General features: G+C 48.2%; 1 protein-coding gene across 1 annotated transcript; it reads left to right on the forward strand.

Annotated features, from left to right (window-relative positions):
• The first annotated feature begins 1256 nt into the window (after positions 1-1256).
• Positions 1257-16834, forward strand: LOC121485519 (cytochrome P450 2B11). The gene is made up of 9 exons (XM_041746007.1): positions 1257-1465; positions 5643-5805; positions 5952-6101; positions 7737-7897; positions 9447-9623; positions 10095-10236; positions 12032-12219; positions 12387-12528; positions 15489-16834. Exons 1-9 carry the CDS (start codon positions 1295-1297, stop codon positions 15677-15679), a joined length of 1485 nt encoding a protein of 494 aa, XP_041601941.1. The 5' UTR covers positions 1257-1294; the 3' UTR covers positions 15680-16834.
• The last annotated feature ends 1134 nt before the right edge of the window (positions 16835-17968 follow it).

The following is a 17968-nucleotide window of genomic DNA, read 5'->3' on the forward strand; positions in this document are numbered from 1 at the left end:
TTATTTATTTATTTATTTATTTATTTATTTATTTGAGAGAGAGAGAGAGAGAGAACAGCAGGGAAGAGAGACCTCAAGCAGACTCCCTGCTAAGTGCAGAGCCAGACATGGAGCTCCAGTTCATGACCCTGAGATCATGACCCAAGCTGAAATCAAGAGTCAGATACTTAACTGACTGAGCCACCCAGGTGTCCCCACCCCACCCCCCGCCCATTTCCTTTTGAGGGAAAGAGAAGTGAAAGCCAGGCCCGGGGCATGACAGGTGGATGTGGCCACCTTCAGTCACATACTGGGTAAATACAAGACTGATCCTGCCAGAGGCCGAGAGTGATGATGATGGAGACAGACATGGGCCGAGGGGAACTTCAACCAAAATGGACCTAGTCTCTGTGCTCCTGGAGCTTAGAGTCTAAAGGCAGTAACAGAGACACCAAGACAGAGGGAGATAGCAAGAGAAAGAGAGAGAGTCACAAAGAAAGGATCAGAGAAGTGTCCTACCATGAAGGCAGAGCCAATCGCAGGGAGAGAAGTGTCAGGCACTGCACAGAGCAACCAGAGAGCCAGGGAGCCTGAACACTATACCTGCTGGGCCTCAGTCTCTGTCTCTCTCACCAATTCTGTGTCTCTTCCCTCCCCCGCCTCTCCTGTCGCCCCATCACTCCTAGCTGTGGCTGTTGCCAAAGTGCGGGTGAAGGAAGGAAGGTTGGAGGTAGACATGGAGCATCTGAAGGCCCTGCAGAGACAGGGACAGGGCAGGGATACAAACACGTGGGCACACAAAGACTCACACACAAGGATGTACATCGCCACCATCACCCAAATGCTAAACATCTCCTCACATAAGAAGCCTCATAAAACCATACATTTGCAAAAATATATAAACAACCTCATGTAGATTCACACATCAGCGCATTCACATAAATACAAACACTGCTTCACATATAAAATCGTACAGGCATACACACAGGTGCAAAGAGGTATGGGAGAGCAAATGCAAGCATAAGCACCCAAGTGGACAGTGCATGCTCACCCATACCTGCAAAACAAACACAACTGTGTGCCATACACATCCTCATGTGGACTTTGGAATCACTATCACATTGTACCAACAGGTAGGGTTGCCTGAGCAGGAAATATGGTTCTGTAATCACCACTCCTTCAAGTTCACATTCCTGGCCATGATGAGAGGAGAGGCGGGGAAGGGATGAAGTTACATAACTTGGTGGGGAGGCAGGCTCCGGATAAAAGGCTCAGCTCGAGGCTGCAGTTGGGAGGAAGGCACCTGGACCAAACCATGGAGCTCAGCGTCCTTCTCCTCCTTGCTCTCCTCACGGGGCTCTTGCTTCTGATGGCCAGGGGCCGCCCAAAGACTTATGGCCACCTCCCACCAGGCCCCCGTCCTCTGCCCATCTTGGGGAACTTTCTTCAGATGGACAGAAAAGGCTTACTCAAATCCTTCCTCAGGGTGAGATGCACATTGGATGGGGTCTGAGGGTTGCTCCCTGCCTCCGTATTTGGGGATCACTCACCAGGAGTGAGGGCATCTTGTCACCCTAGGGGGTGGGGTGAGGAAGGGGCATGGAGGTGAAGCATGCTGGATGGTGGTCAGGTAGTCAGGTGTCTCTGCTCAGTTGGAGTGTGTGGGCCATGTCCCTGCAGTGAGCAAGTGGGCGTGAAGAGGCGTCTGGGTGTGAGCCATGGTGTAGAACTCCATTCTTCTGCCACCCTCTGTGGAGTATCTGGGTGCCTGCCACCCTCCGTGGATTGACCTGGGCACTGAAAGAGAGAGAAAAAAGGGATGGTGTCACCACTAATATAGAACTCTCCTCTGCCAACAGAAGAGGTCTAAGACTAGCCCAGGTCAGTGCTGGCAGGAGGAGGGGTGAGGACAGGAGGCCATGCACAGAGCGCTTAGCCATAATGACCATGAATGAGCTGTAATAGCTAACTCTGGAGGGTTTACCAGGCTCCGGATCACAGCTTTCCTGGCATGATTTCTTGTTTGATTATCCATTTATTTTTTAATAATATCATCCACACCATGAATCCACTTCCCAACAGAGGAACTGGATCACCAGCTTCCAGCTGCCCCTTGCTGCCCTGTTCACTGTCCCCCCACCCCCACCTCGCCTCATGATGACCACACTCCTGAATCTTGGCCTTCTCATCCCTTTGCTTTTGCTTACCAGAGAGAATTTTCCCACATATGTGAAAGCACCAGGTACATATTATTTAATTCTCATTGTCTTCAGTGCATCACAAGGGCACCGTGCTTTCCTGTAGACTCCTGGGCTTGATTTCCTCGCTCAAAATTACGTGGCTAGAATTTATCTGTATTGCTGCAGGAATTCATCAGGTCTGGTTCACCACGACCCTGCGGGCTAGGTAAGGTGCTACCCCCATCCTCGAGGTATGGACTGTGAGGTTCAGCCCGAGAAGGACACTTGTCTGCAGTCACACACCTGAGACTGCATGGAAGGAACACTGAGGTCCAACATGGCGTATCTTCATCTCCAATGCTCTCCTAGACTGAACTGCCTAATATTTTGGGAGATCACAAAATACCTTGAGAATTTGGTTAAGCTGTGGGCTCCCTCCCCTTCAAATGTCCATAAACATTTTTGCATATAATTTTGAGAGCTCCAGACCCCCTAAATCTCTTCCATGGACCTTCCAGGATTCCCTGGGGGTCCATGATCCTCTATTATCATATCATCTTTGGGATAGAGAGGAAGAGAATTACCTAGTGGGTGTCATGATGAGACAGCTTGGAGAGGGTGGCCCCGCTCCTCCTCTGTTCTCCAATACTTTCCCAGATCTTTCTAGAGACAAATAGATGTGGATTTTGTTTTCTAGATTCAACTCTCGCTGAGTTTCAGTTCCCTCCTCTGTAAAATGAGATAGTGATAAGAAGGCATGACTCCTAACATTGTTGAGGATGGGTGGCATATTTCATAGAGCCTGGTGTATACTTAAGTGCTCATTAAATGGCAGCCACTTTGATCCACTTATTAATTTATTCGCTCATTCAATATCATTTCCTGGGCATCTTCTGTGTGCCTGGGAATATTCTAGGCATTGATGATATGACTTTGGACAGAGCATAGAAGATAGACAAGGAAATATGAGGGAGACAAAAGCTATGATTAAAAGAAAGCAGGGTGCTATTTTAGAAAGTGTGGAGCTACTATAGATGGAATGGTGAGGGAAAGGCTCAGTCTCACTTAGTGAGCAGAGACTCTGAAAGATGCAAGAGAAGAGGCAAGAGCAAGCTCGGCATTTTTTCAGGACAACATGAAGGCAGGATTGGAATAATGAGTGAAGGGGAAAGAGAGAGGACAAGCAGAGGAGTGACGGAGCCATGGTGGATAACTCAGATCTTTTTTTTTTTTTTTATTGCTTTCTTTTTTTTTTTTTTTTAAATTTTTTTTTTAATTTATTTATGATAGTCACAGAGAGAGAGAGAGAGGCAGAGACACAGGCAGAGGGAGAAGCAGGCTCCATGCACCGGGAGCCCGATGTGGGATTCGATCCCGGGTCTCCAGGATCGCGCCCTGGGCCAAAGGCAGGCGCCAAACCACTGCGCCACCCAGGGATCCCCTTTTTTTTTTTTTTTTTAAGATTTTATTTATTTATTTGAGAGAGAGGGAGAGAGAGCCAGAGAGCACCAGCAGGGGGAACAGCAGAGGGAGAGGGAGAAGAAGGCTCCTTAGCAGGGAGCCTGATGAGGGCCTCCATCCCAGGACCCTGGGATCATGACCCTGAGCCAAAGGCAGACACCCAACTCCAGAGCCACCCAGGCGCCCTGAGAACTCAGATCTTACTCTCTGTGCAATGGGACCACTGGAGGGTTTGGAGCAGATTAGGGGTATTAATTAATTTACATTTTCATGGGACGACTCTGGCTTCAGGGTAGGGTGGGGTGGGTGGTAAACCGATTGTAGGGGAATGGGAATGGAAGTGGGGAGACCAGTAGGGAGGCTTTGCAGAGATCAGTATGAGAGATTTCTCAGTAAACTTAACCTTTTAATGATTTTTAAAAAGATTTTATTTATTTACTCATTTGAGAGTGCATGTTCACACAAGTGGGAGGAGGGGCAGAAGGATGGGGAGAGAGAGAATTTTAAGCAGGCTCCATGCCCAGCCCAGAGCTGACTTGGGGCTCACTCTCATGACCCTGAGATCATGACCTGAGCCAAAATCAAGAGTCTGATGCTTAACTGACTGTGCCACCCAGGCACCCCTTAACTTTTCATAATTTTAAGACAACTTTTATTGAGGTTTACCCTAAAAGTGCACAACTCATGTGTTCAGCTCAGTGAATTCTCTCAAATGAACATACTCATGTAATTGACATGCAGATACATAACAATACGTTTTATCCCCAGAAATCTCCTTCCGATCACCACCCTCCCACTATCTTGACTTCATATAAATAGGATTATGACCAGAGTGCCTTGGTGGTTCTGTTGTTTGGGCATCTGACTCTTGATTTCAGCTCAGGTCATGATCTCAGGGTCATAAGATTGAACCTTGCATCCAGATCCACAATGGGTGTGGAGCTTGCTTAAGATTCTCTCTCTCTCTCTCTCTCCCTCTGCCCCTCTGTCTCCCCTCCTTGTCGTTCTCCCCCCTTGCTTGCACACTTGCACTCTTTCTCTTTATAAATAAATAAATAAATAAATAAATAAATAAATAAATAAATAATATTATGAATTATGGACACTTGTGTGTCTGGTTGCTTTCACTCAACTCTATGCCTGTGAGTTTCATTCATGTTGTTGGCTATAGAGCAGGTTCTTTGTAATTGTTACTTAGTACTCCATGGCATGAATATATCATTATATATTTATTCTCTCTCTGTGTTGTTGAGCTTCCATGGATCTTACTGTTTATATTTTCGTGAACCTATGTGCACATTTTTGTTGGGCAGGCATCTGGGAATGAAGCTGCTGAATCACTTAGTATCCATGTGTTTAGTTTTGATAAATACCACTGAGCAGTTTTGCAAGTGGCTGCACTGATGTTATAATTCCTCAGATTTGGGATCCCTGGGTGGCGCAGCGGTTTGGCGCCTGCCTTTGGCCCAGGGCGCGATCCTGGAGACCCGGGATCGAGTCCCACATCAGGCTCCCGGTGCATGGAGCCTGCTTCTCCCTCCGCCTATGTCTCTGCCTCTCTCTCTCTCTCTCTGTGACTATCATAAAAAAAAAAAAATTCCTCAGATTTCATGATCATCCCAGAAGCCATTGTTTTCCCTTTTCTGTCTACCAGGTAGGTGGTTCAGGGTAGGTCCCTAGGGGAAATAGTCAGAAGGCAGACAGCAGGTTGACCTTGGGTCACAAGAAGTATGACCCTTCAATTTCAATGCTGGGGAGATCTGGCTAGAGTCACAGGTATGAGTAGGAATGAGAGATATTTAACCTCTGTGTTGCTTAGGGCACCAATCATGCAGACCCTGGCTGGGCCATGGGTTAATCCTTTAGTTGCTGGGTCCTGGGAAGGGGAAAGGCACCCTGGGCTGGAGGGTCTTATCTTACACAGACCAATCTATGTGTAAGTGTTTTTATGGTTTAACAACTGGGATGGCTGCATAGGTGCATATGGACTAATAGTAACCCTGGTGTGGATATGCTTTGCAGCTCCAAGAGAAATATGGGGATGTTTTCACGGTGTACCTGGGGCCAAGACGCACGGTCATGCTATGTGGGATAGACGCCATACGGGAGGCCCTGGTGGACAATGCTGAGGCCTTCTCTGGCCGGGGAAAAATTGCTATAGTGGAGCCAGTCTTCCAGGGATACGGTAAGGGCCTCAAAAGCAGCAGGAAGGGAATGCTGGAGAAGGGGAATTGGGGAGGATGAATCTGGGAAGAGAAGATAAGGGGTGCACAGGGACACAGGGTCTCCTTCCAGTCTCCTAGGCAACCCATGCCTTCTCTACACACCCAGGTGTAGTCTTTGCCAATGGGGAACGCTGGAAGACTCTTCGCCGATTCTCTCTGGCCACCATGAGGGACTTCGGGATGGGGAAGCGGAGTGTGGAGGAGCGGATTCAGGAGGAGGCTCAGTGTCTGGTGGAAGAGCTGCGGAAAACTGAGGGTGAGTCCTGTGTGATGGCTATGCGGGGTGCATGGCAACAGAAAGACATAGGGGGTATCCATGGACAGAGAAAGAGAGGTAGAGATAGAAAATGATCCCAAGGGCACCTGGGTGGCTCAGTGGTTGAGCGTCTGCCTTTGGCTCAGGTCGCGACCCCAGGGTGCTGGGATCGAGTCCCACATGAGGCTCCCTGCAGGGAGCCTGCTTCTCCCTCTGTCTATGTTTCTGCTTCTCTCTGTGTGTCTCTCATGAGTAAATAAATAAAATCATAAAAAAAAGAAAATGATCCCAAGAGACCATCAGACAGAGGGATAGAAGTGATGGGGAGGAGAGGAACACAGGAAGCCAGAGAGATGTAGAGTGTATAGTGTTGAGAACAACTCAAAGGCATAAACTTTAGGTGTTAGCATGCTGTTTACTTGAATTCAGAGAAACCAACTCATGGATTAATTGTATCTATCAAGAACAAAAATAGAACTTATAAAAAGAAGGCAGAGAGAGAAAAGGGAAAATGACAGATACTTTAAAAATGATAAACTGGGTTTTCCTTTCCTTGGGTGAACTGCTGATGAGCTGGCAGTGCGCAAGGAGGGCAGCCGGGGCATTCCACTCTCAGACAGCTGTACAAGCTGTCAAAAAAGCACTTCTGCTTGATTTGAGATTCTCCATAAAAAAGTGTTTATGAAAAAAAAAAGGTGTTTATGAGACAGGGTCCTTCCAATAGAGATATTTTGGGACATAAATGCAGAGGTTGGGAGGGAAAGGCAGAGGTAGAAACACATGGAGCTGTAGAGGACTAGGGACAGAGGACAAAGAAGCAGACCGGAGGATACAGAGTGACTCAGCTGGAGAGACAGGAAAGGAGAAAGAGACAGAGAGGGAGGGACCAAAACAGAGAGAGACTGGAAGAGACTGGGAGAGGCAGAAAGAAACCAAGGCAGAGAAAATTAGACAGCAGACAGACTTGCTCAGAAAAGGCTCTGATGGGGACCAAGAGAAGATGGACAGGTGAGACCCGCAGAGAGAGAGGCTGATCACACATTGATCCTGGGCATAGTTAGGGAGGCCAGGATGTATACAGACAGCAACTAATAAGTGCAAGACAATTCCCTGGAGACCAGAATGCCCTGGAGTTGGAAAGAAGAGATGAAGGGGGAGTGACAGGCCAGGGATAGGGAGAACAGAGTTCTTTACTTTGCACAGGTGATTGAACACCTGCTCTGCATCCCTCTGTCCCTGGGACTTAACTCCCTGCCCCCAGGGTCAGAGCTGAGGCCGGAGAGGGACAGTCCCTAGAGCTGGGCTGCCTGGGTCTGAATCCCAATCCCAGGGATGAGGAGCTGGGTAACACTGGGCAAGTTACTCAACCTCTCTGCCCAACTGTGGAATGGAAATAATAACAGAACAACACTTTCCTTCCAGGATTGTGGTTGGAAATTTAATGAAATAATACATGAAGTGCTTAAATAGGGCCTGGCACATCATCTGGGCTAGTGTGTGTTAGCTGTTGTTGTCTCCCTTTCTTTACCATCACTGGGTGAGGGAGGGAAGACACACAGACATGGGGCAGTAGCCAAATGCTCCTAAGGCCTCTGTTTGAGTCTGTGTCCCATGACCTGTGCTGCCTCCTCCTAGGAGCCCTCCAAGACCCCACCTTCTTCTTCCACTCTATGACTGCCAACATCATCTGCTCCATTGTCTTTGGAAAACGCTTTGGCTACAAAGACCCTGAGTTCCTGCGCCTGATGAACTTGTTCTATGTGTCCTTCGCACTCATCAGCTCCTTCTCCAGCCAGGTCAGGGAGAGGGAGTGGGAGGGTGGGCATGAGGTGGACATCTGGGGCAAGGCAGAGGGGCAATCTGCTTTGGGGGCCCAGAAATGCACCTACAGGCTGGAAGAGGAGCAGAGACAACAAGGAGGGACAGGGGCACTGAGTGCTGGATGGCAGGAGGGAGGGACAAGAGACGGGCAGGAGCCTAGTATGACGAGGCTGAGATGAAGAGACAAGGGGACAGAATATGAACCAGGATATCAAGCTCTCTACTCTTCTGTCCCCAATTTCTTAAAATCTTCACCTCTGTCTTTGGCAAAGCCCCTCCCTTGAAGCAGTTCAAAGGATATATGAAAAAAGGAATGACATTTCTTTGTTTACCCCATTCTCCTTCCTCTGTTTTTTTTTTTCTTTCTTTTAAATGTCTCTCAGGTTGTAAAGTAATATGCTCTTCTTTTATAACAAAATAGTGTGATTTCTCTTTCTCAATGAACCTGGAAATACCCTAATTGTATATTAAGTTAAGAAAATTAAACTTCGGGGGCACCTGGGTGGCTCAGTTGGTTAAGCATCCAACTCTTTGATTTCGGTTCAGGTCCTGGTCCCACGGTTGTGAGATGGAGTCCTCCCTTGGGCTCCACGCCGAGCATAGAGCCTACTTAAGATTCTCTCTCCCTCGCCTTCTGCCCCTCCCCCACTTCCCTCTCTCTCTCTCTCAAAAAAAAGAAGAAAGAAGAAAAAGAAGAAGAAGAAGAAGAAGAAAGAAAGAAAGAGAGAGAGAAAGAAAGAAAGAAAGAAAGAAAGAAGAAAGAAAGAAAGAAAGAAAGAAAGAAAGAAAGAAAGAAAGAAAGAAAGAAAGAAAGAAAGAAAGAAAGAAAGAAAGAGAAAGGAAGGAAGGAAGGAAGGAAGGAAGGAAGGAAGGAAGGAAGGAAGGAAGGAAGGAAATTAAACTTCAGAGCACTATGACTATGTTTCTTAACTAGTAGCATATCTCAGATTCATGCATAGGACTGTCACAAATACAAATTCCCATGACCTCCTACTGGAGAGTCTGATCCAAAAATCTGGAATGGGGCCCAAGGTGAGTATTTGGAAGAAGCCCAACAGGTGATTTCACTTTTCCCCTTCCATGGAAAACCACAAAGAGAAAACTCTGGAAGGAGATTCGCCAGAGTTAACAATGGTTATCCCTAGAAGGAGCAATTAAGAAAAAGTTTTCTGGGGAATTCCTGGGTGGCTCAGCGGTTTAGCACCTGCCTTCGGCTCAGGGCTTGATCCTGGAGTCCTGGGATCCAGTCCCACATCGGGCTCCCTGCCTGGAGCCTGCTTCTCCCTCTGCCTGTGTCTCTGCCTCTCATGAACAAATAAAATCTTAAAAATAAATGGGAGGAGAACAGATCAAAGGAGACTTAGAATCAGTGAGTGGGTGAGAGACAGAGACAAGGGAGACCGAAAAAGAGAGACAGACACAGGGAGATGATATCCACCACCACCCCTTCCCGGGTGTCAGGGCCCACTGGGACCCACAGCTCAGCCCCAGGACGATCTCACAGCCCCCCCCTCTTTCCCGCAGATGTTCGAGCTTTTCCACAGCTTCTTGAAGTACTTTCCTGGCACACACAGGCAGGTCTACAATAACCTGCAGGAAATCAAAGCCTTCATTGCCCGCATGGTGGAGAAGCACCGGGAAACCCTGGACCCCAGCGCTCCGCGGGACTTCATCGACGCCTACCTGATCCGCATGGACAAAGTGGGGTTTGCGGGAGGGGAATGGGAGACGCAGGGAGGGAGGAAAAGATGAGGGGGGGGCAGAAGGCAGCGGCGAGGGGGAGGGAATGGGGGGGAAGGACGCGGGATGCCAAGGGATCTTGGAAAGAGGGGGGAGAGGCAGAAAGGAAACGAGGGGAAGAGTTAAATAGGGAAAGGAGGACAGAGGGAGGGAGAGAAAAACAGGAAGCGCAGGACGCGGGACAGAAGTCCAGCAACAGGTGACAGGACTCACAGAGGCCAAGAGAGGCTGGGAGCGAAAGGGGACGCGCAGCAGAGGGATGGCAGAGGGATTGGAGCCCAGGCAGCGCGCGGAGGCGGAGAGGGATTCGCGGTTGGGCGCGCAGAGGGCGCGGAAAAGGAAGGCGGTCCAGACGCTGCGGGAGACCCCAGCAGGGGAGGGCGCCCCGAGGGAGGAGCGCGCAGCCAAGCCCCCCGCTCCCCTCGGATCCAGGAGAAGGCCGAGCCCAGCAGCGAGTTCCACCATCGGAACCTCATAGACACGGCGCTCTCGCTCTTCTTCGCCGGCACGGAGACCACCAGCACCACGCTCCGCTACGGATTCCTACTCATGCTCAAATACCCCCACATCACAGGTGGGTGGGCCGGGGCAGGGGGGATTTGTGACCCCTTTGGGGGCTGCGGAAGTGGGGCTGAGGTCCTTCCTTTTTTTTTTTGAAAATTTATTTATTTATTTATTTATTTGTTTATTTATTTATTTGAAGTTTGATTTGCCAACATATAGTATAACACCCAGTGCTCATCCTGTCAAGTGCCCCCCTCAGTGCCCGCCACCGAGTTACCCCAACCCCCTTGAGGTGCCTCCGGAATGAGAGAGGCGGAGTTCCTCTCCTATACCTGTAGCACTCAGGTTTTCAATGAATCCCTCACTAAGCCAGCCCTGTGGGTGGATGGCTGAAGTGTGTCAGTATGTTCTCCCACTGTTTCTTCCCATCGTTTACAGGCTGACTCGTCTATCTCCCCAGCCGTCCATGCACCTGTCCGTCCTTTTATTTATTTATTAACCTGTGTACTCAGATTCTTTAATCAATGATTAATCCGACGATGTCAACTCCCATTCTTTATGTGGATTAATTTTTTTCTTTATGTGGATTAATTGCTTCATCTGTTGATCTTTTAAAACAGTGATTAGGGGATCCCTGGGTGGCGCAGCGGTTTAGCGCCTGACTTTGGCCCAGGGCGCGATCCTGGAGACCCGGGATTGAATCCCACGTCGGGCTCCCGGTGCATGGAGCCTGCTTCTCCCTCTGCCTGTGTCTCTGCCTCTCTCTCTTTCTCTCTCTCTCTCTCTCTCTCTCTCTGTGACTATCATAAATTAAAAAAAAAATTAAAACAGTGATTAATCGAGTGAACTATTTGTCATTGACTCATCGGCTCATTCGTTTGTGCGTGCATCCATCTGTCCTATGAACTAGATTTCATTCCTTTTTTTTTTTAAAGATTTGTTTATTTATTTATTCGTGATAGACATAGAGAGAGAGAGAGAGAGAGAGAGAGAGAGAGAGGCAGAGACACAGGAGGAGGGAGAGCAGGCTCCATGCTGGGAACCCGGAGTGGGACTCGATTCCGGGACTCCAGGATCGCGCCCTGGGCCAAAGGCAGGCGCCAAACCGCTGAGCCACCCAGGGATCCCCAAGATTTCATTCTTTAATTCTCCCATTCTCATTCCCCTACCCCAGGCTGGTGGCTCTGAGGGGTGTCAATGACCTAATCCTTTATTATATTATATATATTGTTCCTGACTCATTCGTCCATAGAAAGCAGTATCCCTGCTAAAATGTCTTTTTATTTTTTTAAAGATTTTATTTATTTATTCATGAGCATGCGAGAGAGGCAGAGATACAGGCAGAGGGAGAAGCAGGCTCCAAGCAGGGAGCCTGACACGTGGGATTCGATGCCCTGAGCCAAAGGCAGACGCTCAACCGCTGAACCACCCAGGCGTCCCTGAAATGTCTTTTTAAATGAAGTTCCCCTAGATGGTATTATGCTGAGTGAAATAAGTCAGTCAGAGAAAGGCAATTATCATATGATCTCACTCATATGTGGAATTTAAGAAACAAAAGAGAAGATCATGGGGAAGGGAGGGAAAAATAAAACAAGATGAAATCAGAGAGGGATACAAACCATAAGAAACTCTTAACCCTAGGAAATAAAATGAGGGTCCTGGAGGGGAGATGGGTGGGGGGATGGGGTAATGGAGTGATGGACATAAAGGAGGGCACATGATGAATGAGCACTGGGTGTTATATAGACTGACAATTCACTGAACTCTACCTCTGATACTAATATACTCTCTGTGAATTAGTTGAATTTAAATAAAAATAAATAAATTTTAAAAATGAGATTCCCTGGTCCCACTCATCTATGCAGAGAGAATCTACAAGGAGATTGACCAGGTGATTGGCCCACACCGTCTTCCTTCCCTTGATGACCGAGCCAAAATGCCATACACTGATGCAGTCATCCACGAGATTCAGAGATTTGGGGACCTTCTCCCCATTGGCGTGCCCCATATGGTCACCAAAGATATTTCCTTCAGAGGGTACATTATTCCCAAGGTGAGGCCAGCTGGGCTCCCACATCTCTCCTATGTGGCCAGTCTGGGTGCTCTTAATCTCTGTACTTGACCTGTTGTTATTGTTTGTTTGTTATTGCTTTTGTTTTTTAATCAAATGGGTTGAGGAAGGGAATGACAATATCTTCTGACCATGTGACCCTCCCTTAGGGCACTGAAGTATTTCCCATCCTGCACTCTGCTCTCAATGATCCCCATTACTTTGAAAAACCAGATGTCTTCAACCCTGACCACTTTCTGGATGCCAATGGAGCACTGAAGAAGAATGAAGCATTTATCCCCTTCTCCATAGGTAAGCAGGCCCACACTCCCTTTCCCAGATACCATAGTGCAGATGCCACCCCCTCCTTGAGACAATCCAGGAGAGATCTTTGCTTATGGAGCATTTAGTATGTGCCAGTTGCTTTACCTGCTTTAATCTGCTCCATCTTCATTACAACCCAGGGGGGTTTAAGAAGTAAGATCATGTTCCAAAGGCACATCTTGGTAAGTTGGACCATGGGAAAGTATTTTAACCTCTCTATACCTTGGCATGAAATATCCGGGAGCACTACTCTGAGCTCAGTACTCTACTGGAGGCTGAAGATAATGCACTGGACAAGTCTCATGGAGACATGGTTTCTGCTCTGGGAAATTTATCATCCAGCAGGGAAAATGGGCATTTGTCATTTGGCCACAATAATGTACCTAATTAAATTAATTAATGCTTGCCATGTGATTAGGACTGTTTGGAACAAAGTAAGTGCTCATAGAAGTGGTGATCATTATTATAATTAATCCTAATTGTGATAGATGCTCTAAAAGGGGCTCTGGAGACGCAACATAGGAAGGACTGACTACTCTTAGTGGTTCATGATAAAAGCTTCCCTGATATACTGGCTTCAAAGCTAAGAGATCAAGGATAAATATCAATTGGCCACTAGAAAGAGTGGTCCAGGCAGAGCAAGGTCAAAACCTGAGGGTGGAGACAGCATGGCAATTTGAGACGCTAGATGAGCCCAGGGAGCCTGGAGTATAGATTATAGAGGGGGTCAAGGGTGAATCGCTCAGCTGGAGGGCCTTGAAAGCTGGGAGGTAGTTGCATTTATCCTGCTGGCACTGGGGGCCAGAGAGTGTCTTGATGTGCTCTGACTTGTCTCTATCCCCAACTCTCCACCCTTTGGCCTCATGCATAGAAAACCCCAATGCCCGGGTTCCTCATCCTTTGGGGGAGAAGAGGACCCCCGAATCAAGGCAGAGATATAGAGAAAGAAAAGGACAGAGACAGACAGACAAAGAAGGAAGGAGTGAGTGAGAAACAGAGAGACACAGAGGGAGACAGTGATGGGGGACATAGTGACAGAGACAGAGTGGGCCTGAGACGATAGAGTGAGAAAGAGGAGAGGGAGACAGAAAAGGAGGGAGAGAGAGAGAGTTTCAAGTGGAATCAGAGTCAAATGGACAGAGACAGCGAGTTTAAGATTGAAGAATGTGGGCAAAAGATGAGGGAGACAGAAGTCAGATAGGAGATAGAGACAGAGCAGAAGTCTGAGGCAAGCTCGCCATGGGGAGAAAGAAAGGCAAACTGAGCCTAAAAAGATGTTAGAGCCAAAAGGATAGCAAAGGTGTCCCATTGGACAGCCCCAGGGATGAGGAAGACAGGGTGAGAGGGAGAGAGTAGGGCCAGGCTGTTCTGGAAAGAACTGGGTGACAGAACGAGTTGCAAGACCTAACCCTGCCCTGAGTTTTCCTAAGTTCCTATGTCCTCACTTCTGATGTGCCAAAAAAGATATGGAATACACCCCCCCCTTCAAGAAACCTCCACACAAGCCCAATGGAAGGTCTAGGAAATGTCTGGAATGGTCTTTCCAAGGTGGCCAGCCTGCAGATTAAGAGCCATTGAAGTAAAGGAGCAGGCTTTCAGCATCTCTGCCTGAGGTTTCCATGCCCTGTGTCCTCATTTCTCGACAAGCCCAAGCTCTGTAACCTACTGGGGGCTTTCACACCTCTGGAGTCGGCCCGAAGCCATAGACTCCCACTTCATGTGCAGCTTGATTTTCCCCCAAAACTCTTGAAGCCCATGGCTCCCACACTGAGTTCAGATGACAACTCAGAGAGACAATCACACAGTGCCACATACACCCCCATAAACTCCCCACCACACTCACAAAACCCACCATACGACTCCCCCCCACATGCACACTTCTCACCACCCATTCTCCTCACCACACACACACACTCCACACACTCCCCACCACACAATCACACTCTGCACCACACAACTCCCCCCCACACATGCACACTTCTCAACACACGCATTCTCTTCACCACACACATAATCCCCACACACCCGCAATATCCACCACACAACTCTCCCCCACATGCACACTCCAACCACAAACAAACACACCCCTACCACACACAGACCCTCTCACTACCCCCCACATTCCCTACCACACACACACTACCCCCCGACTACCCCCTGACTACCCACACACTCCCTGCCACAAACATGCACATTCCCCCACATGCACACTCCCTACCACACACTCACACTCCCCACCACACATATACACACTTCCCCCTACACTCCCGACCACAACACACTCCCTGACACAAACACACACACACACACACACACACACACACACAAACACTCCCAAACACACACATGCCTTCCCTTCCACACACATACTGCTCCCCAATGCACATATTCCCTACCACACACACACACACACACACACACACACACACACATTCCCCACCACACACACCTAGAAAGAAACACAAAGCAACAACCACCTACAGTATCCTTAGTACAGGCCAGGTACTAGTCTGAGAATTTTTACAAATACTAATTTCTTTAACGTCATGATAGCCCTAGTTGATGGGTACCATTCTCCCCACATTAGAAATGAAAGACATTAAAAATGTTGTCAGAAATGTGCACACAACTACACGTGTGGAGGCAGACGGACAGATACACAGACACACACACACATTCTCTGAGGGGCCACTGAATCCTCTAGAAACCCTTTTAACAGAAACTAGAGACTCTCTCCTGGTATCATGTGCAAGGCCAATCCACCCAAATGTTTGCACCTGGTTTCAGAGGGCCTGGGAACTCCCTAAAAGTCCACCCTGAATTTCAGGTCAAAGGGCAATCCCAGACAAATCTGTTGCAATGGACACAGATATATGGGTTTGGGATGTGACAGGGCAAACGATGTACATCAGCTGAGTGCCCACAATGATGATCTTCTGTGCCCACAGGGAAGCGCATTTGTCTTGGTGAAGGCATCGCCCGCATGGAATTATTCCTCTTCTTCACCACCATTCTCCAGAACTTCTCTGTGGCCAGCCCCAAGGCCCCTGAGGACATTGACCTCACACCCCAGGAGATAGGTGTGGGCAAATTGCCCCCAGTGTACCAGATCAGCTTTCTGTCTCGTGGAGGGTGCTGAGGGAAGGGGGGTCAAAGGATCATGGATCCAGGATCATGAAGTATGTCCACTACTTCAGAGAACAGCTGCTTGCCTCTCTCTGGGTCTTCCTGCCACTGAAAGACCCACTTCCAGCCAGTGTCCCTCCTCTCCTTGATTGCTGCCTCCCTGGGAAATTCCTCTCTGCCATCTCATCTCACCCCATCATTCTGCAGCTCTTGTAAAGACTCATGGGGGTGTTTTCTTTCCTTTGTTAATAGAGTTACATATGTGGTGTAGAGCTAGAAGCTGGGGATTAAGAGGGGAGATTTGACTCAGGTGCTCTCTGCATTTCTGCCTCCCAAACCACAGCTTCCCCCAGTGACTCCTCCCATCCTCAGAACAACCACCACCTCCACTGAGCAACCATTTGTGCTCCGTGATCTGTGCCTATGTGAGCTCACTTGAATCTTCCTTCCAGTAGTCCCATGGGATGGGTACAGTGATTGTGTTTTACAGAAGAGTAAACAAAGGCCAGGCACTGGCATCAGTTTTCCCAGATCATATGGCTGGGAGTGGAGGAGCAAGATTCACACTCTGTCTCCCTGGTTCTCAAACTCAAATTCTTCACCTAACCACAACCCCCCATTATATTTTTAAATTATAGTAAAATTCACATCACATAAAACAAGTGTTTTAAAGTGTATAATTTAGTGGCATTGAGTTCATTCGCAATGTTGTACAACCACCACCACTATCGAGTTCCAAACATTTTCATCACTCAAGAAGAAAACCCCTTACCCAGTAACAGTCACTCTCCATTTCCCTTCCCCCTCGGCCCCTGGCAAACACCAATCTGCTTCCGGTCTCTGTGGCTTTGCCTATTCTGTGTATCTTATGTAAATGGAATCATACAATATGTGCTCTGTTGTGTCTGGCTTCTTTCACTCAGGATAATATTTTTGAGATTCATCCACATTGTAGACCATTGCTGTACCCTACTGTCCTCATTCTTACTGACTCTCCTTACTGCTTCCCTCTGTGTAAAGGGCTCCTTGGCTCCTTGGCCCATGGGCTCCAGGCCCATGATTCTAATCTAGAATCATGCCTAAACTGGTTTCTTTACAGTGCCCTTCAATTCTCTGAAACTCAAATAAACATCAAAAGCCTGACATCCCCTGGTCAGGTGGTGAGCCATGCCATTTTGTGTGAGACCCATTTATTGTCAGGTCACTAGGGATCTTTCTGGGAGGTAAGAACTTCTTCACTACAATGCCAGCTCTGAAAAGGCAAAATATTTGCTGAGGAATGAATGGATGGATGGATGGTTGGATGGATGGATAAATCAGGCAACCCCAAATGCACCCAACATGGAGTTAGCCTTCCCCCATCAGACCTTGTCTTTTTCCTTTCCTTTTCTATTTTTTTTTCTTTTTTAGATTTTATTTACTTATTCATGAGAGACACAGAAAGAGGCAGAGACATGGACAGAGGGAGAAGCAGGCTCTCACAGGAAGCCCGATGCAGGACTTGATCTCCAGACTGGGATCATGCCCTGAGCCGAAGGCAGATGCTCAACCACTGAGCAATCCAGGTGTCCCAGAATTTGCCTTTGTCTTCATATCTTACTCTTTTTTGATACCCAGAACAAATGAAGACAGGATGCCCCAATTCTGCCTTCTAGCTATTCTCAGTCCCTCGTGATGCAATACCACCTTCTGAGAAAGCTGGTCAAGAGCCATCCTTGCAGTGCAACCATCCACCAGAATCTACATGTTCCACCAGCTGGCACCACTATCCTTCCTTCCTTCATGAAAGGACTCCAGGTTCAAGGGCATTGCCTGCTAAGACACTTCCAGCTAGCCAAGGGCCAATGGAAAGCTGACTCTGGGATCCATTTGAGATGTTAAACTTCCTGGCTTCTGCAGCCTCTGCCAGCTTTGGACTTCCTGTTGCACTGGAGAGTTATCAAGAGCTGTGCCAAGGTAGATTTATGGCACAGTCGCCCCCACTGACCACAGGGAAAAAAACGTGACAAGCAACAGATTAGTCTCCCTTTTAAGAAGAATGGCAGGATGGAAGGCAGGCACAACCAGGACCATGGCACTATCAGCCCTCCTGCTCCTCACTGTCTTCATTGGCCTTTTGTTACTCTGGGCTCACCCAGCTTCCCGAGGCTGCCTCCCTCAAGGACCTTGGCCTCTGCTCTTCCTGGGGAACATTTTGCACATAGACCACAAGGGCTTTCTCAAGACCTTACAGGCTGTGATATGGGGAGGGGAAAGGGGGTGGAAAGGAAGAAGTGGGTGGACAGGTAACAGCTCATAGGCA

The sequence above is a fragment of the Vulpes lagopus genome, chromosome 2 (assembly GCF_018345385.1).
Source record: "Vulpes lagopus strain Blue_001 chromosome 2, ASM1834538v1, whole genome shotgun sequence".
NCBI classification, from domain to species: Eukaryota; Metazoa; Chordata; class Mammalia; order Carnivora; family Canidae; genus Vulpes; species Vulpes lagopus.

Bases quoted from the DNA above. Each gene is read 5' to 3' on its own strand.
- LOC121485519 (XM_041746007.1), top strand. From the start codon at position 1,295: ATGGAGCTCAGCGTCCTTCTCCTCCTTGCTCTCCTCACGGGGCTCTTG. The intron at 1,466-5,642 runs GTGAGATGCACA...TATGCTTTGCAG, and splicing joins TACTCAAATCCTTCCTCAGG to CTCCAAGAGAAATATGGGGA. The intron at 12,220-12,386 runs GTGAGGCCAGCT...ACCCTCCCTTAG, and splicing joins GAGGGTACATTATTCCCAAG to GGCACTGAAGTATTTCCCAT.